This window comes from Molothrus aeneus, chromosome 22 (genome assembly GCF_037042795.1).
Source record: "Molothrus aeneus isolate 106 chromosome 22, BPBGC_Maene_1.0, whole genome shotgun sequence".
NCBI lineage: Eukaryota > Metazoa > Chordata > Aves > Passeriformes > Icteridae > Molothrus > Molothrus aeneus.
Genome location: NC_089667.1, coordinates 1,899,406 through 1,923,186, shown reverse-complemented (window position 1 = coordinate 1,923,186; position 23,781 = coordinate 1,899,406). Strand labels below are relative to the sequence as shown.

The 23,781-nt window shown below is 51.5% G+C and overlaps 2 protein-coding genes across 3 annotated transcripts; both read left to right on the top strand.

Moving 5' to 3' along the window:
- Positions 1–1,907: 1,907 nt before the first annotated feature.
- TIRAP (TIR domain containing adaptor protein) lies at positions 1,908–4,230 on the top strand. Of its 2 annotated transcripts, XM_066564374.1 has the most exons (5): positions 1,908–1,953; positions 2,416–2,483; positions 2,681–2,735; positions 3,008–3,616; positions 3,757–4,230. In XM_066564374.1, the coding sequence occupies exons 3-5, from the start codon at positions 2,729–2,731 to the stop codon at positions 3,798–3,800; spliced, it is 660 nt and encodes a 219-aa protein (XP_066420471.1). In that variant the 5' UTR covers positions 1,908–1,953; positions 2,416–2,483; positions 2,681–2,728; the 3' UTR covers positions 3,801–4,230. The 2 variants fall into 2 exon arrangements, with proteins under 2 accessions (XP_066420471.1, XP_066420470.1); XM_066564373.1 differs by lacking the exon at positions 1,908–1,953 and having other exon boundaries at positions 2,462–2,516.
- DCPS (decapping enzyme, scavenger) lies at positions 4,164–23,781 on the top strand. Its single transcript, XM_066564372.1, has 6 exons — positions 4,164–4,547; positions 7,267–7,435; positions 15,757–15,902; positions 18,467–18,580; positions 22,415–22,525; positions 23,334–23,781. The coding sequence occupies exons 1-6, from the start codon at positions 4,164–4,166 to the stop codon at positions 23,598–23,600; spliced, it is 1,191 nt and encodes a 396-aa protein (XP_066420469.1). The 3' UTR covers positions 23,601–23,781.

The window sequence follows — 23,781 nt, the reverse complement described above, 5'->3', positions numbered from 1 at the left end:
AATTCCACAGGCACTCCTGTAAACTACAGGCTTCGGAACTCCTGCTGCAGGAATTTCAGCGTGGTGCTGCTGCTGGGTCAAGGCACGCTGTGAATCGAGCTGTGCCTGCCTAATTACTCCTTTAATAATGATTCTGTTATTGCTGAGGTAGGGTGGAGGTTGGTCCAGATGGTGCTGCCTCGTGGGGTTTAGGGTTTGTGGGCTCACCCTCCCTCAGGTTCCCTCTTTGGGGTTTCCAGGTGGGGTGACTCACACAGGCAGGTGACTTGCCTTCCTCTGGGTCCTGTCCTCGTGTGAGGAGTTGATTTTTGGGGTGGTGGCAGCAGTGCAGGGGCAGGGACTAATGGGAAATGGGTCCCAGTGGGATGAGTGGTGCTGGGCCCATGGCTGGTGGTAGCCTGTGGGGCTTGGTACCACTCGGCCTTGGGCTTTTTCCTTTGGGATTTGGCCACCAAGGGGCCAACTGGTGTCCCCTGCTTGGTGGACTGGTGTAGCAGTCCAGAAATTGGGGTGATGGGCACTGGGCATCTCCATGAACACACTGAGTTAGGTGAGCATGGCCATCTGCCAATGCCAGGCCTTCAAAGGCCAGTGCTTGGAGCTAGCTGGACTGCTGGAAGGGACTTGGAACAAGATGGTCTTTAAGGTCCCTTCCACCCCAAACTCTTCTGGGGTTCTACAATTCTCTCTGCTGGGCTAGAGGTGAGGACCCCCCTTGGTGGATCCTGGCCCAGCTCCTGCAGTTTGGGGACCCCACAGCTGGAGCTGTGGTACTGTGCACAGTGGGGTGTGATGGTCACTACTCTGCTTCGGGGTTAACAGTGAGGGAGATGTTGACCCAGCTTTGTGCTCTGGTCCACCCTGGGCTCACTCTGGAGATGCTCCCGTGTGAGTGCCAGGGCCAGCTTCTTCCCCCAGTGCCAGGGGATCTGAGGTCAGGGGGCTTTGCTGTTATCCACGGTGAGGACTCGGATGGGAGAGGGAAGGACACATTCAGCAGCAGGGCTGGACACCAGGGCCCCTTCTCCTGGTGTCCCATGGGGTGTGGGACAGTGTCCACATCAGAGGTCCAGGCATTGTCCACTAGGCAGGGAAGAGATGGGGAAACCTCCTGTGCCAGGAACAGCCTGTCAGGGAGCTGGATGGGCATGTGGGCCCTGGAGACCCCCCAGGTTCTTGGGGGATGGAACTGGACTCACCTGGAGCTCATCTCTCACAGGTGGTTCCTCCTCAATGTCCTGTGAGAGATGAGCTCCAGGTGAGTCCTGGTTCCATCTCCCAAGGAGGAGGGGTTGAGGATGATGAGGAGATGAAGGCAGTGTCAGTTGTTGGCCACCACCAGCAGCACCAGGAGAACGAGACCTGGGGAAGGAGAAATACAGGGGGGATTTTGGGGTGAAAAAATGACTTGTTAGGTAAATTTAACTCATAAAGTAAGTGTGAGTGGCAAAGATGGACCTGTCTGTATTTAGTCAGGAAACCAGGGAGGAGAACAGAGCAGGGTGCTGGTGAGGGCTGGGCACTCTGACACCCATTAGTGATGGCATGTGGCGGATGTGGGAGGGAGGCCCCTGGTGGGGCTTGGCTTCCCCTCCCTGCAGTCCCAGCCCATTTACCCTGCCTGTGCTTTCACATTCCCCAGCAGAGGCTGGAGCTGCTGGCAGCTGGGGGCACCTGGGTGTTCAGGGAGCTCCTCCACTCTGTTCCTGGGGAGGCAGGTGGGTGCCCCTGCCCTCATTTCCACCCTGGGGGGGCTTCACTGGGAACCGCTCCTGGAAGTGGCAGCTGCAAGGATGGATCAGCCCCGCCATTCACTGCAGACCCCATCCGACTGCAGAGTGAACATCCTACCTGTCCTTTCCCACCCAGGTAATCCCAGAAGATCTTTCTTTGCCAAACCCAGGGGCTGATGCATCCCCTTCCCTGCTCCGGTGCCGGACTCCTGCATTCCAGGTAAGATCCCTCCAACTTCCCCCACTCTCCCTGCTCATTTTTCCACTCACACTTGAGCTTTTGGCTGTCACTGAGTGGTGACTCTTGGGCACTGTGGTTTCCGTGGGTGTGCTGGGGTTTTGTGGGCATTTCCTGCTGTCCTGTGCTGTTTTTGGAGTAGGGGAAAGGCTTCAGCATGACGTGGGGTGTTTCAGTTCGGAAGGGATGATGCCAGCAGTGGAAAACAGCAGCTGTTTGCCATGTTGCTGTTCCTGGGTGTCTGCAGGGAGTGTCTGGGCTCCCTAAACCATGCTGGGAGCACAGTGCTGAGGATGGTGTGAGCTGGCAGGGAACAGACAGGAATGCCAGGGCAGGCAGCACCAAGGATGCACAGCTCTGGGCATCACACACACTGCCTTTGGTTTGCCAGCACCCAGTCCATCCCTGGTGATCTCAGCTGATTTCCTCTTCTCCTCTCCACAGGATCCTTTTCCCACTGATGGGAATGAGGGTTTCTCCTCCCCATTCTCTCTTGGCCTCGCTTGCTGCAGGTGTGTATCTCCAGTGGAGAGAGCCAGTAACAGGTAAATGTTCCTTCCTAGCACATTTTGGGGAGGCAGATGTGCTGGGGGTGATTTTGGGGCTGTAAGAGCACCCCAGAGATGCAGATCGCTGGAACAGATTGGGCTGAGACCTGCCATGAAGCAGTTCTTGCTCTCAGTTTTTAATTCCTCTTTTCTGCTCTCAGGAGAGGTGTCCTGCTGGCAATCAGTGGCTGAACAGTGTGCTGCCCACTATGGCTGGTGAGTCTGGGAGCAAACCTGGCTCTGTCCCCTCCCTCACAGCATCCCTTCCCCAGCAGAACACCGGGGTGCCCATGGGCTGCTCCTCACGATGCCACGGCATTCAGGTGTTGGTGGCAGCTCAGTTTCAGGGACCAGGATGGTTTTGGGGTCAAGGTGAGATCCTACCCACCCCTTTCCATCTGGGGGCATCCTGCAGAGTGAATGATGCTGTGCTTGGGAAGTCCAGGGGCTGCTGAGCCCCCAAAACTGACTGTGACCTCACTCTGCAGGTTGGTTTAGGAGGCTCCTGCACAAACCCAAGCCCAGCTCAGTGGAAAGCCTCAAGTCCAGCCACTCTGCTTCATCCTCACCTTCCTCCTCCTCCTCATCCTCTGCCAAGAGCTCCAGCTCTTCTCCTGGCACGAGCCTGGCCACCAGCTCCATCTCCCTGTCTCCTGTGTCAGCAGTGGACATCAGCGCCTCGCACAGTCCCCGGTGGGACAAGAGCTACGACGTCTGCATCTGCCACAGCGAGGGGGACGTGGAGCTGGTGTCAGAGCTGGTGTCCTACCTGGAGGGCCAGCCCGAGAGCTTCCGGTGCTTCCTGCAGCTGCGGGACGCGGTGGCGGGGAGCGCGGTGGTGACAGAGCTGTGTGACGCCGTGCAGAACAGCCACTGCTGGGTCATGCTCATAACCCCCGGCTTCCTGCAGGACCCCTGGTGCAGGTACCAGATGCACCAGGCCTTGGCTGAGGCTCCCATGGCCAACGGACGAACCATCCCAGTGCTGAAGGACGTGGATCGCAAGGACTATCCCAGGGAGCTGCGGAACATCTACTACATCTACATGGCGCTGAAGGAGAAGAGCTTCAGGCAGATCAGAGACACTGTCATGCGCTGTGAGTATCCTCTGGGGTGCTGGTGAAACGTCAGTGCGTTGGGGTGAGGACTATGGGAATGGACCACATTCCATATGTTTATTTAAAGTTGATTTTTAGAATAATTGTTTGCTAATGGAGCTCATCTGCTGTCCCTGCAGACCTCCAGGAACTGTGCAAGAGCTCCACAAAAAGCATGGAGTAGTGCTGGGAGCAGACAGATGCATTCCCATGGGCATCATGGAGCTGTTGCCGTTGGATCTGGACGTTGGCATGTCCCATTGGACCTTGAGGTCAAACCTGAGCTGCTCAGACCAGACCTGGGACCAAAGATAGGGAGTTCTCCACATCCATGAGGGACAGCAGACTGGAGCCCACCACGTCATGGTGGCCAAAATCTCCTCAGCGGGAACAGGGACATCCATCACACAAACACTAAGCTCTGGTATCGGGTGGTTCTCAGGGTCATGAGAGCTCTTTACTGCGCTGGCATTCTCTGTCCTGAGGGCTCCGGAACCCCTACTAAGCTGACAAGGCGCCTGCTGGGCGCCTGTGGGCAGGACAAGATATGAGGCAGGCAGTGACGCTGCACGGAATCGTTGCGACTACGAAAATGCAGAAGTTTTACATTTTGATGGTGTTGGGTATTTATTTTTGTCTCAATCTTCGGTTCGGGCGTTTGTGGGAGGAGGAGCCGCGGGGGTGCGCGACCTCCGAGCCGCCAGGGGGCGCCATGGCTCAGCGCTCCCCGAGGCGCCGCTCGTGCGCAGTGCGGGGGCGGGCGCGAGCCATGGCGGAGGGCCCGCAGCCGAAGAGGAAGCGGGAGGAGGAGAAAAATGGCGGGGCCGCCACTCAAGGCGGCGCCGCCGCCGCATTCACGCTTTCGGACTTGCGGGTGCGGCGCGTCCTTCGGGAGTCGGCGCGGGACAAGATCGTGTTCCTGCACGCCGAGGTACCGGGGAGTGGGGGGGCGGTCGCGCCGGCCGCCATCTTTCCCGCTGAGGGCACGGCCCCGCCCCCGGCGGCGCGCTCGGGCAGGCCCCGCCCCCGGCAGCGCGTGCTGCGAGCCCCCGGGCAGCCCGGCCCGCCTCGGCTTCGGCTTCGGCCCCGGCCCGCTTTTCCAGTCTAGCCCGGCCCGGCTCGGCCCCGGCCCGCTTTTCCAGCCCGGCCCGGCTCGGCCCCGGCCCGCTTTTCCAGCCTAGCCTGGCCCGGCTCGGCCCCGGCCCGCTTTTCCAGCCTAGCCTGGCCCGGCTCGGCCCCGGCCCGCTTTTCCAGCCTAGCCTGGCCCGGCTCGGCCCCGGCCCGCTTTTCCAGCCTAGCCTGGCCCGGCTCGGCCCCGGCCCGCTTTTCCAGCCTAGCCTGGCCCGGCTCGGCCCCGGCCCGCTTTTCCAGCCTAGCCTGGCCCGGCTCGGCCCCGGCCCGCTTTTCCAGCCTAGCCTGGCCCGGCTCGGCCCCGGCCCGCTTTTCCAGCCTAGCCTGGCCCGGCTCGGCCCAGGCCCGCTTTTCCAGCCTGGCCCGGCCCGAACCAGGCGGAGCTGGCGGCCGGGGAGGCGGCTGGAGGCCTTGTTGCAATCCTCTTGTTAGTATGATTTGGTGCCTTTGGGTTCCAGCACGCTGTTCGTGCTTGGAAGGTAAAGCGGCACTGGATTGCAAGCAGCTGTTACAAATAAGAAGCTTGACTAGGCCAATATTCAAGCAGCAATCATTTTATTAATTAATATGGTCAAGTATGAGCAATACAGTGCTGGGTACAGTGGGGGCAGTTTTCCCTCCAACTGCACACCGATAGTTGAGGGTTACAGGTATTTATAGGGGTACTCATCAGCTTTCTCAGCAGTTTCTATTCCAATTTTTCCTCATCAGCAGTTTCTATTCCCAATTTTTTATTGCATCACAATTCTATGCACTATTGTGATTTAGTTTTTCTCAGGATGTATCTCAAAAGGAGTATCCCCAGATGGTGGTGGTCTAGTTTCCGAAAGAAGAAAGATGAATCCCGTCTGGTGAAGTCCAGCTCCCCAGATGTGGGTCCACCTTTTAATTACAAGGACTATAAATCTCATAACAGTGATGTCCAGCTTCCCTTGGTCAAAACTATAAATCCTTGAGTTGATGTTCATCTTCCTTTCTCAGGCTGTTTTTCTCTGCTTTATTAAGGTGTGAGATAAGCATATTTCCTTTATATATATTCCAAAGCTATAGTTTCAAGGACAGAAGCAATATTCTAAAATTATACTTTAAAAGGTTATTATTGCAGAGCTCTTTGTCTTAACTGCACGCAAAAAGCAACATTCTTAACGCTTTAATTCCAATGCTCCTAAATCAACCAAGGTTAATTGCAAACAAAAGATGGGTTCCAAAGGCCTTCTTCCATGCTTTACGTTCCTCAGTTATTATTAGAATTCGCAACTATCCCATTGTTGGTCTCCACACATATCGCAATCACAAATACACACATTGCCTGTATGTACCTGACACGAAACTCAGCTTTGTATTTCACACAGCGTGCTGATTCTGGGACTGTAAATAGTACAGCCATTACAGGAAAATGTGCAGTAATTCTTGGGGTTGTGCATGGTGAGGTTACCATGCAGCTGTCTCGGCCTCTGTCTCCTGAAGATGTTCAGCCAAGCAGGAGATGAGGACAGGGAGGTTCCAGGCTGCTGCTTTGGTCTCGAGTCAGTGGGTTCCTGCAGTAGCAACTGGGCACAAACCTGCTCAGAGGTTTATGTTTAGAAGGAGATAGAGGAGTCCATCAGCTTTATTCCAAGGGAGGGAGCCCACTGGGCCACATGACCGCAGGGTTTTCTCTCGAGGTTTTGGAGGGCGCAGCCTCCCTTTTATCCTAACTCCCGGCCGCATGTTTCCCTCTTCCACTCCCGATGGGCTGAGCTACTAGGGAGGTACAGCCTTCCCAAACCCCTTACCCCATATCCACCCTTAAACCTGCCATTTTCCCCCGAAATTCAGGCTTGTGCAGACCCTTGTCTCTTTTTGGAGCCAAACTGCCCAAAGTAAATAGAGACATTAAGACCCATTTCAAAGACATTAACACCCATCAAACTGTTTGTAAAGGCATCAGCACACATCTTCCTTCTCACGATGACAGGGTTGGGAGCCCCAGGGGAGCCCTGTGGCTCTCCCCAGGTGGTGTGGTGAGTCCTCACCTGGGTTTTGTACAGACAGGAGCGAGGCTGGAGGATGTTCCACTCCCAGCATCTCCCAAAACCAGCGCGCTGAGGCCTCTGGATCAGGGGCTGTGGTTCCTTGGAGCAGGGCAGCAGTAAGGCCCCCTGCCCCAGATCTTGTTCCCTGACAATGATGCAAATCCCCAGGCCTGCCTTTGCCCTCTTCCTGGGAAGTGTCAGAGATGAAATTGGTGCTGTGGGTCAACAGGAAACCTGGGAGCATCCGGGGAGGTGCAGATGGGCTGAGTCATTGACCACATCCCCAGCTACCCCAAAAACCACTTATGTTCCCTTGTGGGGGAGCAAATTCCTGCTGTGCTTCCAGGCAAATGTGCTGTTTGTTTTTGGATGGATGTCTGTCCTACAGGGGGTTTTGGGCATGAGGGCTGGGGGCTGCGAGGAGTCTGCCATGATCCCTGACCTCAGACTGTCCACCCAGTGCTGCATCTGTGTTGCTGATGACTTTATCCATTTGTATTCCAGAGGATTGGCCTCTCTGGAGAGGGCACAGATGCTGTAGTCATCCTGGAAAAGACTCCTTTCCAGGAGGAGAAGATCCCAGACCTGCTGAAGAAGCCCATGCACGCAGAGCTGCAGATGCACAATGACATTTACTGCACCTTCTACCTGAGCCCTCCCCCAGAGCTGAGTGGTGAGTGCCCTCAGCCCTGCCCAGGGATCTGGGAGGGCAGCTGGGATGCCAGGATATGGTTCCTGCCCATTCCAGAGGGGAGGATGCAGTGAGATGGGCAGGTGCCACTGCTGGGCCTGGCTGTGTCACCCTGGTTGTGGTTTGGTGACAGCAGCACACCTGGCCCAGGTGGGAAGTGTCACTATAGGACACGAAAGAACACAAGCACACACACTGCTGCTCTCAAGGTGAAGAGAAAAAGGGAAGTTCATTTTCTGACTCCAACATTTATAGTTTTCTAAAAGTGACAGTGGATTGGAGGGTGACAGTGCCGCCTCTCCAATGACACTGGACAAACCAACAGTCCATCAAATTTCTCCTCCTCCATAAAAGAATGCAAAACAATGAGTTATTTACAGAAAGTGTGTGAGAAAGTTTGTTACAAGAATGCAAACATCAGAAGGCTTAGAAAATCTTAAAAAAAACAAAGCAACAGGGGAGGTCAGTGGATTGTTGCCAGGCTAAAGGCAATGACTAATCCTGAGGCTTTGAATGCTGCCCTGTTTCTTCCCCTTTTTCCCATGCTATGGAGAGGTGGCTCCGCTGATGAGGCACTGAATGGCCATCACTTGGTGACCTTGTACAGGAAGGTGCAGAAAGGCTCAGGGGTGTGGGTGATTGTCAGTGCTCTCAGTGCTCTTACTTGGGTGAGAAAGAGTTGTCTCCTTCCAGAATGTTTCTCTTGAAACAGTCTGCAGGGCACATGCAGCTGCTTCTCATCCCATGGTGGCACCTCATGGGCTTTTTTGTCTCCTGGTAAGAACAGGCAGTTTGTATTTGGGGCAGGATTTAAGGGCTGGTAACCTTGAGTGCTGGGGCAGATGACCCCCCCCCCATCCCCCTTAAGACTTCACACATCTGTGTGTTATAAAACTCTGCTGATAACCAAGTATGACAAAGACTGATGAGCAGGTTGGGGAGCTGCAGTGCAAGGCTCTCACCCTGTGGAGGGGACTCTGTCCCAGTGGGAAGATGTCCTGAAGTGCTGATGATTTCCAGCTGCCACTGAAAGGCTGGGCTGGTCTTTGGGCACTTCAGTTTAATCACAGAATTCCAGACTGTTTTGGGTTGGAAGGGACCTTAAAGCTTGTCTTGTTCCAACTCTCTGCCATGGCAGGGACTCCTTCCCCTGTCCCAGGCTGCTCCAAGCCCTGCCCAGCCTGGCTTTGGGCACTGCCAGGGATCCAGGGGCAGCCCCAGCTGCTCTGGGCACCCTGTGCCAGGGCCTGCCCACCCTCACAGGGAACAATTCCCAATTCCCAATATCCCATCCAGCCCTGCCCTCTGGCACTGGGAGTCATTCCCTGTGTCCTGTCCCTCCATCCCTTGTCCCCAGTCCCTCTGCAGCTCTCCTGGAGCCCCTTTAGGCCCTGGCAGGGGCTCTGAGCTCTCCCTGGAGCTTTTTCCTCTCCAGGCTGAACACCCCCAGCTCTCCCAGCCTGTTCCAGGGCAGAGCTGTTCCAGAGCATCTCCATGGCCTCCTCTGGACGTGCCCCAGTGGCTCCATGTTCTTCCTGTGCTGAGGACCCCAGAACTGGGGGCAGCCCTGCAGGTGGGGTGTCACGTGAGCGGAGCTGAATCACTTTCCACAATTAGTTCCATCTGAATGCTGATGTATGTTTAAATTCCAGAAGTGCAGTAATAAAAGCCAATGCTTTCGTAAACAATAACACCCAAACAGGTTTAACTGTCAAAATTAATCTGAGTCCTTTAAGTAAGATGTTGTTGCAAGGCCAAGTTAAATATTCAGGATGTTTGCTGTACCTTTCCAAAAATGTTCTTGTTTTAGCTCTGTTCCCATGGTGTAGGAGGGAGCACTGTCTGGATTTTTCAGTTTGAATTGTGCAAAACTCCTTTTCTCCTGTGAAGGACTCAAAGGTTTTGTTGTTGCAGTGAGTTTGAGTCTGAGGAAAACACCATAACACCACGGGTGTTGTTGGAAGAGGAGTTAAATCTCTTCTTTTTTAGCTGGGAAAGCTCTTGCTTGGGTGCTTGCTGTGTTCCAGCCCGGCAGGAGTTGCAGTGATTCCCACGAGGTGGCATTGCAAGACTGAAATCCCCTGGGCTGCCTCCAGCTCAGCCCTGCCCGCCTTTGCCTTCCTCACAGCACTTGGCTGCAGGGCTGTGGAGCTCCTCATTGCTCTGATAACAGAATTCCTTGTTTTGTTTAAGGCTTATGCCAGGTGCAAAACCCCTCCTGCATGTTTGAATAGGGAAGAAGCCTCTGGCTTTCTTCTGCTGAGCTTTTATCTTTTTAATGACTTTTAAATCTGTCTTTAAAAGGTAATTTTTTGCAATATTTGTAATATTACCCAGTGGTGCATTTTTGCTTCCCACCCCTGTCCTTGGCACCCCTCAAGTTGTTCTGGATGCTGAGCAGCCCCAAGCAGGAGATCAGGAGGGGGCTGTAGACCCTGGAGCTGCTGTCCAGGCTCCCTGAGTTGGAGTGGAGAGCAAGGAGGCTTCTTTTGAAGCAATTAGCAGCAAATAGCTGTTTGGTGGGCACATTGCATGAGCTGCTGGTGAACAGCTGGGCTGGCACTGGGCAAACATTCCTGTGTGTCAGGAGGAGAAGGAATTTACCCTTTGGAGCTGAGTCAGCCCAAGGACATAGTGTACAGTTGACATGAGGAATGTGGCTTAAAAACATAAACATGAGGAATTGCCTGTAAAGCTGCAGTCAGGGTTTGACTGACCTGGGATGTCCAGTGATAATGTGGAGACCCAGGGAGCCCTTGCTCAGGGTCTGTTGGCTCCTTAGTTGCAGGGTTAGAGTTCCAGGGTTTTATCTCGTGGTCCTCGCAAGTTTACACTTGGTTAGAAGATAACAGTAAAATATTTTGTAGAAAAGGCCAGCCTTTGGCATTAAGCAGTTTCATGGAACAGTCCTATGTTGTGCGATGAAGGAATTTACCTGGGGGATCTCACAGCACCCTGGGCAACTGAACCCTGCCACACTCAGCCTCTTGCTTCTGAGGTAAGATAACCTCAAGGCAGAGGAAGTGGTGACTGAGTGCTGATGCCATGAGGAGCTGCCTCCAGAGCATGTTTCTCAGTGCTGTCTCTGTGCTCCCAGGCACCTGGAGCTCTTCATTCAGCTGGAGACTTCCTTCACTCTTTCCCCACCTCCATGTTGGCCAGCAGGAGCAGGGAGGTCATTCTTCTTCTGTAGTTGGCACTGGTGAGGCCTCACCTCACCTTGAGTGCTGTGTCCAGTTCTGGGCCCTCAGTTTAGGAAGGACATGGAGGGGCTGGAGTGCATCCAGAGGGGGCAACGAGGCTGGAGAGGGGCTGGGAACACAAACCCTGTGAGGAACCCCTGAGGGAGCTGGGGGTGCTCAGCCTGGACAAAAGGAGACTCAGGGGTGCCCCCATCACTCTCTACAAGAGAGATAGGCCTCCTTTCCTTCCTGAAAGGTGGTTGTAGTTGGGGGGTTGGTCTCTTTCTCCAGGCAGCACTGACAGAACCAGAGCACACAGCCTCGAGCTGCACCAATGGAAATTCAGGTTGGATATCAGGAAAACGTTTTTTACAGAAAGAGTGATAAAGTTCTGGAATGGCTGCCCAGGGAGGTGGGGGAGTCACCATTCCTGCATGTGTTTAAAACAAGCCTGGATGTGGCACTGGGTGCCAGGGTTTAGTTGAGATGTTGGGGCTGGGTTGGACTCGATGAGCTTGAAGGTTTCTTCCAACCTGGTCATTCTGTGAAGAGAGTTGGGTGCTGCTCCCTCTGTGCAGTCAAACCAGCACAGACCCCAAGCAGTGATGACTTGTTTGGATGGTGACACAAGGAAAGGGAGGCCAAAGCATGTTACTTGAGCAAATGACTCCCCTCTGACCTCAGAAGGGACATTTCACTCTGATGAGATTTTTAGGTCTGGGAGCACACTGGTGTGAAGGCAGCACCAGATGAGTCTTGCTCATCTCATTGATTTTACTGCATGTGTCAAGGCTAAAATGGGAAATAACATTTGCAGAGAAGCCAGTTACGTTCAGAGTTTGTCTGAAGGGCAACCCAAACCCGTGGAGTTAGGAGAGGGGACTGAATTTGTGGGGAGTAGTGTATCAGAGCTGATGTGACTGTGCTGCTACCAAAGGCAGGCATGTGCATCTAAAATAAGATGCATTAAAATAAAGGCCACTTTCTGGATGTTGCTGTGATTTAAGAGGTAGCTTAAGCCTAGATGTGAGAGGAACCCCCAGCCTTGGCTCTCCCCTGCAGGGAGAGCAAGGGCTGATTTCACAGGAAGGGAAAAATTTTCCACTACCAAAGGCTGGATTGTAAAAGCCAGATGGTTCAATGTGCATATTGCCTGATAACATCTAATTCCTCACACCCATTTGCCAAGGAGAGCTTGATGTTTGTGGCAAAAAGCAGCCTCTTTGTGTCTGGCTGCTGTGGGACTGTGTTTTTCCAAAGCTGTGCTGGTGTGATTCAAGGGCTCTTATCAGTTCTCTAAGGAGTCTTTGCTCCCTGGCTGCACGCCGAAGCTTCTTATCTTTTTATCTTAAGATAATAACATCTTAAAACAAGCACAAGGGGAGAAGCTGTGGCTCCATTGCTCCAACATGGGGTGGAGAAATTGTGGGAAAAATGGGAGAGTGTGGAAGGAAAGTTTTCAGTCATTCAGGAAGTAATCCACATCCCAAAAAGTCTGGTTTCGGGTAGTGAGGAGCTGGAGAAACTTGCAGGAGCTGCAGTGGGAAGGCTGGTTCTTCTCCCTGAGTCTCCATACTTTGGCTGCCTCTGGGGTGTGCCCAGCCAAGGAAACTTCTTGCATTTGCACTTAAAATAAAAAGCTCAAGCCTGAAGCTGTGGGAGGATGTGGGGTGGTTTGGAGGATGGTGGGGGGTGTCACTGTGCTTTGCTCTGTGTTTTGCAGGGGTGGTAAACTGCAACTTTCCTCTTTGCAGTGCCTGTTACAGCTAAAGTCCCCTGAGCACCCCAAGTCCTCCTGCCATGAGCCCCAGGGGCCAGGCAGCCTTAGCTGAGTCCCTGGCAGCATGCTCGGCTTGCCCTGGCATGTGCTGGCCTTGGAAACTGTGAGCTCTTGCAAGCTTTATCCTTTGCAGCTTTAATTCATTCACTTAAGAGTGCCCCAGCTGTCTGGGACAAAGCCATGGGCACACCTGGCTGGGGCTGGGTTGGAATCCACTGTTCCTGTGTGACTCCTCTGCAGTTGTGACCATAAAACCAAACAGAGGCTGTTCATGCAGAAGGGGAGGTTATGTGTTAGATATTTACTTAGGGCATTATATATTTACTTATGGCTGCATCCAAGGTGCTGTCTTTTCACTTGATGATGAGAAGACTGCTCAGAGCTGTGTGCAGCAGGAAACATGAAAAAAAAACCTGCAAGAGCTCAAATGTTGACTTGCCTGTTGTTCCCTGGCCTTGGCACCTTCCTGCATCTGATGGTGAGGTTGATTAGGGAGCTTATAAGTGAAAGCTCTGCTTCCTGCTAGCAAGGAGAGAAAAATGCACCCCTGCCCAAAAGGAGAAATAGGTTGTGCCTGCCCTGTGTGCTTCTCCTGGCTCCCTGGCAGGGTTACATCTGTCTAAAACAGGCTGGCAGTAGGTGTTAATGCTGCAGTGGGGTGGGAGAAGAGAGTGTGAGGCCTCTCCTCACTGATGTGCTGAGCTGGAGTGGGATTTTGGCAGGGCCTGGGGACAGTGTGGCACAGAAGGGGATGAGGCATCATTACTGAGCTTGGTGTGCCCTTTCCTACCTGCACGAGCTCTCTCTGCTCATATTTCATCCTCTCCTGACAGCAGCTGCCTCCAGCCCTTTTTCCCTTAAGTTCCCCAAATGGTGTTCTGATTTTCCTTTTGTCTTGGGTTGTGTTTTCCTCTCTTGTTTTTAGCAGGAGAGGGGAGAAGTGTGTGCCTGGTCAATCTGAGCCTCCTTTTCTCCTGGGCAGTTTCCCAGCACTGTGGTGATTTCCCTCAAATGCCTGTCACAGAGTTACCAGCCTGGGCAGTTGTTCTCTGCCTCCTGCTCATCCAGGTTCCTTCAATTAAACCTCCTGGCTTTTTATAACCTCCAGTTAGTTGATGGTCAGTCCTGTCTTCCAGAATAAACCACAGCTGCTCTGTGGTGGCCCCGGGCCGGCGTTCAGGAACAGGCTGGCTGATGTGAGTCAGATGTGAGCAGAGACAATCCCTGATGCTTCAGCCAGCTTAGGAACCCACATCACGTGTCCAGCAGTTCCCTACCCCCATTTCCAGGCTGGGGCAGGCTTTGGGTGCCCCACGGTGTACGTGCTGCTCCGGTGCACAGGGAGCCTGCCAGGAGCAGACTTGGAAACTTGGAGTGTGGCCGTGTGCCAGCACTGGAAAGGTTTTGGGGCGAGCCTGGGCTCGCTGTGGATGTTTCCTGCAGCCGAGCCCAGGCTCAGCTGTGACTTGGCATCCTGTGTGCAGCTCCTAAGGACTGTCAGGCTCTGAGCAGGTATCAAACAGCCTCTCTGGCTGCAGTGATTGATGCTAATTAGCATTGCTGGGGCATTTTGGGGTTGATGAGACCTTTAGAAGGGAAATAATCATAAGTGAACCACAGCTTTTCCCCTGCCTTCTCTTCCAAACATCTGCTCAGCTGCAGCTGCACATTAAGGAGTCCTATGATCTCTCATTTAAAGCACCCTGAGCTCTCTCCTCACCATGAGCAGCCACCCCCCAGTTGGGGAGGTGCCAGGGAAGCCATTATGGGTCTCCTGAACCCCCACGCACTGTGGTTATCACCACCCAGCACTGAGGGGCTTTTGCTGCAGTTCTTGCTCTATTTTTGGGGTATAAAATCAAATTGTGAAAGTTTCAGCCTGAGGCTGGCTGTGGTATTTTATCTTTTGCCTTTTTTGTTTTCTCCCCAGTGCTTTGCTGATCTTTTTAAGTGAGGAGAGCTACAGCCTTGTCTTTTTTTCTTTGGTATTACATCACCCTGCTAGAAGTGCTAATTGAGTCCTGGAAAACAACCTTGTTTGAACATGTGTATGGTGGGAATCAGACCAGACTGCCCTTGTGGTTTGCATTTTCATATTTCATGTTACCAGCATTTTCCTGTGGATTTCATTAAGCTGGGTTTGGCATGGAATGAAAAGGCAGAGTCTCTCAGATTGTGCAGTGCTGACCTTAAAAAAACAGAAAGCAGAAAACTAAAAAAGACTCAAACCATCCTAAATCCTGGCTCTGGGAACAAATAGGTGTTTATATTCAGTGTCTAGCTAGCCTGTATACGTACTTAAGGCATGAAGCACAACTTTGGTGCCCTGCTGTGTGGGCAGACTCTGGACACAGACTGCAGTGTTCACAGTGCCTCAGTCTGGTCTGCCTGGGGTTTGCTCAGGCTCATGGGGCTTTTCTCCTTCGTGCACTGAAGTTTATAGCAGCTTTGTCAGCTGGGAAGGCAGAGACACTCCTGTGCCCTTGGAGCACCTTGGAGCTGTGGCAGGCTCCTTATCACACATCCAATCTTGGCCAAAGACGGATGTATTCCGTGTGTTTTGGCCCTGTGGGTAGGATGTGCTGCTGCTGACATCACAGTTGCCAGGTTGACAAGGTGAGCACTTGCATCCTGTTCAATGCCACAGAAATTACCCAGCAAAGTTCCAATCCTGAGGCAAACAGAAAATGTTTTGTTTTTGCCAGGGTAAATACTGAAATTATTTTTGTGGGCAGAGCATCACTCACCCCTCTTCCCTTGGCTCATCCTGGGCTGTGTTGACCTATCAGGTCACGTTGTTTGGTCTGGATCTGTCCCTGTGCCCTTGACTTCTTTGCCTCCTGTACTTGGGGCTTGAGGCCAAGCACTCTGAGCTCTGGGAAGAAGCTACTCCGTGGAATTCATCTGGGTTTGTGGCTGGATGAAGTTGCTGGGTGCATCCTGTGAGCTTTGAATTTAAGTATGAAGAAGATGTGTCTCTGTCCCCAGGGTGGTGTTTCTGTCCTGGTTGTTGACTGCACATAAGGTGGGCTGCCCTGGGAGCCCCACCTCTGCCCCAGTGTTGCTAATAGGCATGAAAGAGCGAGTGTGGAAAAACTCAGACAGCCAACTCCTCCACCTGAACTGGAAAGACAGGCCCTGGCTGTGCCCTTGGCTTTTTCTTCCTCCAGAAAAGCAGCAGCAGTGCAGGAGGTTAAAGCACTTGTTTGCTTTCCATGTCCATTCTCCTTCACCCTCTCTTCAAAATGTCTTAGTGTGGCATTTTTGGAAGGGAAAACAGGTTTGTTGGGGACTGAAGGAAGCAGCATGGTTGGTAACTCAGTCACTGTGTTTGTTCCTAGAGATCAAAGCCACGGTGGTGTACCCTGCCACAGAGAAACACATCCAGAAATATCTCCGTCAGGAAGTGCACCTCATCCGGGAGACCTGGGAGGATTACAGGAACATAACCCTGCCCTTCATCCAGTCCCAGAGCTTCAGCATCCAGGTACAGCTACCACGCCCTCTCCTGCAGACACGGATGGCTTTGGTCTCCTCTGTCAAAATGCTGCTGTCAGAAGGTTTCTCTGAAGCCCATGCTGGAGAGCTGAGAGTGTTCTGCCCCATCTCCCTGTTGGTTGTGTTGGTGTCCCCAACACAACCAACAGGGAGTCTGTGTCTGTGGTGCTGTCCCCTCTTATTTGGGTGGCTGGGACATCCTTTTCCATCTTTGCAGAAAAACATTTGCCTTAGAGCTGGACTTCAGGTTACCTTTCCCAAGGTTTCTGGAGAAACTGAGGTTTGTTTCTCCATTCCAAGGTTGGTTTCCTGGGCATTGGTGCTGTTCACTGGGCTTCCTAGGAGTCTCTGGGTTGTTGTGGAACTGGAAAGGCACAGAATGTGCTTGGATTTCTGCATCACAACTCACTCCTCCTGCCATTTAGCCCCTCAGTTCTTATTCCATGTGGTGAAACTGTTACTTTTAGTGTGCTACTTGCCCCAGGCAGCCCCAGCTTTTTCCTTGGCTTTATCCTTTTAGACTCCCTGTTCACCTCCCTGTCTTTCTCCTTTAGTGACCAAAGGAATACAAGTCTGTAGGGATCAATTCATGCCAGCCTTTGCAGAAGGGGGAATAAACCAAATCCTGGGGCTGCTGAGGCTCTCCATTAAAAATAACTCCCCCAAACTAACCAGGAGCCTTGGATGCTCCCCCCTGCCTTCCCCCATCTTTCCTGCTGCCTTAAACTGCAGCATTTATTAGCTGGAGAAAGGCAAGTGTGTGTTTCTGTCAGGCCACAGCCTTCATGGAATATTTTCTTGGTGCTTTTGATCCCAAATTTCTTATGTTTCCTGGTGTAGCAGCTGCCTTCAGGAATTACTTGAGCTCTCACTCTGCCTCTTGCCCCAAATGCTTGTGGCTGGTTTCAGTACATGGAAACATGTTCCTGGTGACCATCAGGAGCATCTGCTGAGAAATCATGGTCAGTCCTTGACCTCTGGGATTTAATAATGCTGTTCCTTGTCTTTATCCAACTGGCTTTGCCAAGTGGAAGAGGAAATGTGAGGGGTGACAAATACCAGGGGACTACAGAGGCGTCTGTGTTTCCTGCTGGAAGAGACAAAGTGTGGATGCTTTCAGGATAATGGTTTCATTGTGGTGCCAGTCCCTGGACATGTGTTCTGCTTGTGCTGGGAGCAGCAGGAGCAGTCAGCCAAGGACCTGCCCATCACGAGGCAGCCTTGGGTTTAAAATTCAGCTCATCTGATCAGTGAACTTATTTAGGGCACTGATAGCTTGGCACTTGTGATCAGAGCAGGCTTAAAAATCCCAACAAAAGGCAAATGTCAATTTTCTGCTGAGCTTCCCTCTGAACTTCCCTCCCAGGGTTATGGAACAGAGTGAGTTTGTGCTGTGATTTTGAGAATCACTTGAAGAATCTAATCTCTAAGATGATGCTAAGGAGAAAAGATAACAATTTAAGTCAAAAATCCCAGATCAAGGTACGAGAAGTAGTTTTTTGCCTCCAGATGTATTCAGGTCAGTTCACAGCAATCCTAAATGTTTATTAGATTAATGAAACTCTTGATGGATTTCCCCCAAAGTGTCTGGGGGGAAATCCAGCCCAGCTCATTTGGTGTACTTGTGAAACTGGCTGCACCTTCCCTACCCACCTGGGGCAGCCAGAATATTTCAGACCTATATTTGGTGAGGAAAATGATGTTTCCAAACAACATTTTCAGCTTCCAAACTTTAGCAATTTCCTGCTGCCTTGTGTTACCACCTTCCAGGGACCTGGCTGAGGACTCCCTTGCCAGTCCAGTACTTAAGCTAGGCTTAAGCTAGAGCATAACATGCATTTTGGAAGTGTAAAGAAGGATGCTGGAGCTGAGGCTGGGAGCCAGGGAGAGCAAAGATGCTTTTCTCTGGTCTTACTCTGTCACTTATCCCTGGTGTCTTCCATTTCCATAACTCTTCTCTGAATGGTGCTTTGCCTTGCAGGAGGAGCACGGGGGGATAACCAGAGCAGGGATTACAGGCAGGCTGGAGGCTGGAACCTTAAGTATGGAAGAAGAAGAGTGGTGAGCTGTTTTCTAATCAGCCAGTGAGCCAAGAGACATGCATTGCCCAAAAAAACACAGGCCTTTGGTATCCCTGCAGAGAGCTGCCAGCACAGAGCCACATCCAACTCTGCTCCTTCCTCTTTGAATAGGGAACAAAATCAGCCAAGTTCCCTTCCCAGACCTGATTGTAAAGAGTTTGCTGCAGCTTGGGGGGTAAAAAAGATGTAAACAGCCCCATGGTGCTGCAAGAGGTGTGTGCTGAGCCCCACAAGAGCTGGGTTCCACTGCTTTTTACTGAAGTGCTCATAATATTCTGGAGTTTATTGGTTGATGAAGTGTTTTATGGCTAATTAATTACAAATTATTTGGTCATTTAAAATAAAATTGGCAGGTTTTTTATAAATTCTAGTTGCAGAGAATGTGCAATAATCCATGTGTAGGGCTAAATGCACCTGAGGTGTTGTTTTTTTAATTCTCTGCTGACTTCTAAATCACATATTTCTCTTTCAGTGGGTGTATAATATCCTGGAGAAGAAAGCTGAGGCTGATCGAATCGTCCATGAAAACCCAGATCCTTCCAATGGCTTTGTTCTGGTTCCAGATTTAAAGTGGAATCAAAACCAGGTTGGTTTGCTTCTCTAATGCTGCCTGTCTGAAGGTAATCCAGAGGAAATGTCCACTTTCAGGCTACTAAGAGCACCCTGAGAGAGTCTGAGTAGGTTTCTGTGCACACTGTTGGTAGTGATGACGTTGCCAGGGCCTTTTAGCCCAAGCTGATTAGGAATGCTGCAGACCCAGGCTGTTCTCTCCTGCTGAGATGTATTTATTAGATTTACTTTCTCTTGTCCATATCAACCCAAATGTTGTCAGGATGTGTTCAAACCAAAACCCTGTGTATTTCTTCTGCTGAACTTGTCTGGTTTTTGGTTTTGGTTTTTTTTTTGGTTTTTTTTGGTTTTTTTGCAAACCTTGACTTGAGGTGCAAACCAGGCAGCTGCCTGGTGTTGTCCTTTGGTTGCTGCAATTAACTCTCCTCCACAGTGTTAAAACAGATGGTTCTTGGCTGATGAGCAGCTGCTTTACCCCTTGTGGGAGTGGCCACTTGGTGAAAGTGATTTCTAAGACCAGACTGTAATCCTAAATTGAGAATTATTTCTTGGGTTCTGGCTCCCTTTTGTGCTTTAAATTTGGGGAGGTGAAACTCCATACACACACCCCTCCCTTGAAGTTAGTGGCATCAAAAAAAGTTCCCATCATGTTTCTGATCCTCATATGCTTCTGCAGGGGGCATGTGGGGAGAGTTGCTGAATGATTAAGACTTAGAAATGGAAATTAAAACTCAAGAAAATGGGAACAGAAGGCTGCTGGTGGGCAGCTCCATCCTGTGTGTCTGTGCAGGGAGCAGCTGTTTGTGGTGCAGAGCTGAGCTGTCTCGGGGAGTCCCTGCAGGGCAGTGTCTGCTCCCTGTGAATTCCTTGCACATCACTTACTCCAGAAATCCCCTGTCACGAGCTGATGGGAAAGCTAAGCTCGAATTTCCACTTGGTCACCAGAGGCACACCCTTCTTCCTGATGAGGTTTTGCAGCACAGGGGATGCATGTCCAGCTTGTAGGATGTGCCCTGTTCAGTGCCCTCCCAGTGGAGCAATATTTAAAAACATGCAGCCTATTGTCCCTTTCCTTGCTGTGAGCAAAGCTTTGGTGGATATCATTGTGTGCTGCAACCAGGCTTTGCAACTCACATCACGATTGGGCTAAATCATAGATGGGCTAAAATTTGTGTTTGGTTTTCTCTAAAGACCTGCTGCATCCACATCTCCCAGCTGCTGTGGTCAGGGAGTGCCTCAGTGGTAGGATTTGTCCTTAGGAGAGGTTTCCCCATGTTCCTGTTGCCTCTTGGAGTGCTGAACAGGATCTTCTGGACTTCTCCACAACTGCTGGGCTGCTGTCTGCACCCCAGTCATCCCTGGAGCTATCTGGGCCCTTTGCACTGCTGATCTCCTTCCCAGGCAGGCAGACAGCATCCAGGTTGCCTTTGAGCCAAGGAATTTCTTCTTGGCTGTGGGTGGCACTGAGCCAGAGCTGATCCTGACAGCCCCGGGGCTGCCAGGGAGCACAGGTTCCTTGTGCCACATCCCACCTGACAGGCAAGGCTGCTGAATGAAATCAGGGAGGTGAGATGGTGAGATGCAGCTCCCAGCAGGACTCTCCCTCAGAAGTCCTTTGAGCAGTGTGGCCTCACTCCTTTAGTCCCTGGCCCACAGATCCCACAGGTGAACTATGAATTCACCTACAGTTATTTCAGACTACTGGATGGGGGGGAAATTCCCTTTAGCACTGTGAAATCTGCTGGTCTCAGCCTTCTAGGTGCTGCTACCCAACCTTGATAATGGTTTGAACTGGTTTTTTGGGCCTTTTTTTTTCTCTTTTTTTTTTTTTTTTTTTTTCTTTCACAACTTTTGAGGTGGTTTCAAATCTGCAGGAGCCCTGAGGCGTTGCCTGAAGCGATGCCTGGCATGACATCATTCCAGGCCTTTTTAGCAACAGGCTTATTTGTTTCAAACAGCAACATGCAGATGTTGTTCTAAGGAGAAGAGCTGTTTGCTTTTCCTCTCATCAGCCAGCCTGGAGCCAAAGAGCACAAGCTGATACACTGTCTTTTTCTGGAGCTGTGCATGGGAATCAAATAGAACCCTGAGCATGGCTGTGCTGGCTGGTGCAGGAACAGCTCTGTGCTTCAAGAGCTTTGTGAAGGGTTCTGAGAGCATCCTCTGAGACCAGCATCTATTTCCAAAGAGCTGCATTGGGTTTCTCACAGCCCTGAAGTGATCTGCTGGATCTTGAATATCCAAACCCTTTACTGTCCAGTGTTTATATTATCAAGCCACTAACTGAGCTGGAGGAGACTGGGATTTTAATGTTTTTTAAAGTGTAATGATCCACAACTTTGTGTTGTGTTAAACATAGAATGTGCTGAGTGCTTCAGGGGATTCCAGAGGTTTGTCTGAGAGCTGCTCAAGGGACATATTTTATCTGCCCTGGGTTTGCACAGTGACCAATTAGGCCTTGAAAACTGTTATTTATAGACCTGATGTGATTCAAAAGTGGCCAGCTGTTTGCACAGTGGAAAAGTAGTGAGCTTATCACTTATCACTGGGAAAGGTTTCAGTTTAAGTTTTAGCCACTTTAGTTTGTTGCAGTCCATGGTGGTGCTGATGGACACAACCTTCCCTGAGACCAATGGGCAGGAGCAACAAGAGCACCAGCACAGACACAGCAGCACAGCTGGGAAGGCACGGGAGGGTCCAGGCATGGAGCTCCAACATGCTGGAGGTGTCAGGGGACAAAGACAAAGGAGGGTCCAGGGTATAAATCCAGGGAAAGAGGGGGCAGAGGAGAGCCTCAGGGTCTGAGGGCTCAGGGGTGGTACACAGGGAATGCCAGGGTATATGGACAGGGTTACACAAACCAATGGGGTAATGGGGAAGGGAGAACTCACCAGGACATGAACATATAAGGGTAAAAGGGGTAGGGAAGGCCAACAGGGAGGACAGAACTGGGACAAATTAACATAGTGCTGCAGAGCACCATGGGGGAAGCTTCTTTGCTCACCCTGAGGTGTGAGGAATGCCTGGAGCCTAAGGTGCATCTCTCCAGAGCATCACTGTTGTCTTCTCCCCAGTAGGCTCATGGCTTTCCACAGTGGTTCACTGTAAATGCTCATCTCAGCTGTCACTGAGAATGCTGTGGGCTGTGCATGGGGGTGCTGGCAGGGGCTTAGTGACCCTACATGTCTGGGTGGGTTCCTGCACTTGGTCTCCAGCCTCCAGTCACACAGAGAAAGCATTTTTGAGGTGCTCAGGAAGATGTGAAGGTGGGAAGGGCAGCACTGAGTGCAATGATCACAGTACAAGAGGGTTGGTCACTCCATCTGCCTCTAATGCTGAGAAAGTACTTGTGATCCCACTGTTTATGGGTTGGGATGAGGCTGTTCTCTTCTGGTCATTTCTGGACAAAACCCAGAAATGATGCTTTAAGGTGTAGTGGGATTGTGGGTGAGCTCATCCCATACTGGGACATTCAGCCCCCTGTGGTTGTTGAAGACCAGTATCCTGGTATGACACAAGAATCCCTTTATAACACAAATATCCCTGTGTACCAAAATATCTGTGTATGACACAAGAATCCCTGTGTGGCACAAATATCCCTGTGTAATGCAAATAACCCTGTATGACACAAATAACTCTGTGTAACACAAATATCCCTGCATGGCACAAATGTCCCTGTGTGGCACAAGTATTCCTGTGCAGCACAAATGTCCCCGTATGGCACCAGAATCCCTATATAACAGCCTGGGAAGCTGTGAATGGTGTGTCAGGCCCAAAGATGGGGCCTGAGCCAGATGGGATTTATTTTTTCCATGTGCTGTTTGTGTGTCCCCCCCATGCCCACCTGCAGCTGGATGACCTGTACCTGATCGCCCTCGTGCACCGCCGGGAGATCAAATCCCTGAGGGAGCTCACGGCCGAGCACCTCCCGCTGCTGAGGAACGTCCTGCAGGAAGGGAAGGTGAGTGTGAGCCTGGTCCCACGCTGCTGCCCTGGCCAGGGAGAGCTTGGCTGCCTCTGCAGAGGCACGCCCTGGGTTTTCTGGCACAGCATCTGCCTGGGGACTGCTCCTCAGGAGATAATGACTCATGAAACAGGGCTGTGTTGCCCTCTCTGCCTGGACAGCCTGGCTCCTGCTCTCCATCAGCACCTTCCCCAGATCATGCCACATCCAGGTGCTGTAGGAATGCTCTATACTTCCTGTTAGCAGTGAGCTCTTCATATTAACAACCCCATCCCAATCCCTTGCCTGTTCTCACTGGCTGATGTGTTTTTCCACAGGGTGTGTTTGGGAGATGGATGTGCAGTAGCTTCTCTTTCTTTCACTGTGTTAGAATTTGGAAAGTAATTGCACTAGGGAAGGTGGGAGATTAATTAAGAGATTAGTCAGGGGATTGCAGCGAGCGGAGCCGGCGTGCCGGAGTTTGCTGTTGCTGTTCATAGCTTTAATTACACTGGCTGGTAACGGATCCCTGTCACTTTTCCAATGAGTTGGAGTGATAAGGGTGAAAGGGAAAATGATAGGGGTGGATAGCACATCCCATCATGGAGAGATAAAAGTGGGGCAGCCGGAGGCCTTGCTCTGTGCCTGCAGAGGCTGAAATGGAAGGTGGGGAAGAGTTCTGTCCTTCCCAACTTCCTCTTTTCCCTTGCTGTGAGGAAGCTGAACTCCCTTTTACCTTTCTCTACACCTTTCCTGCCATCCAGGGATGCTCTCCCCCATCCATTCCAAGGTTTTGCCAGTGCTGAGCTCTGTTTCCCCTCTGCAGGAGGCCATAGGGAAGCGCTTTGGTGTGCCCGGCTCCCAGCTGCGGATCTACCTGCACTACCAGCCCTCCTACTACCACCTGCACGTGCATTTCACTGCCCTGGGCTATGATGCACCAGGCAGCTCTGTGGAGAGAGCCCATCTCCTGGCTGATGTCATTGACAACCTGGCCATGGACTCCATGTACTACCAGAAACGGGCTCTGACCTTCCCCCTGCGGGCTGATGAACCCCTGTTTAAGAAGTTCCAGGAGGCAGGAAAAGTGTGAGGAGGCAGAGGTGTTTTTGTATAATTTTTTTAAAAAATAAATACCCATTTTTGGGATTTTTTTAAGGTTGTGTTCCTTTTATGTTTTTAAACTCTGTTTTTGTACAAGGTGGGGCTGATGATCCTTTGCTATGGAAACGGTGTTGTCTGTTCAAGTCCCATTAAAACAGTGATTGAATAAA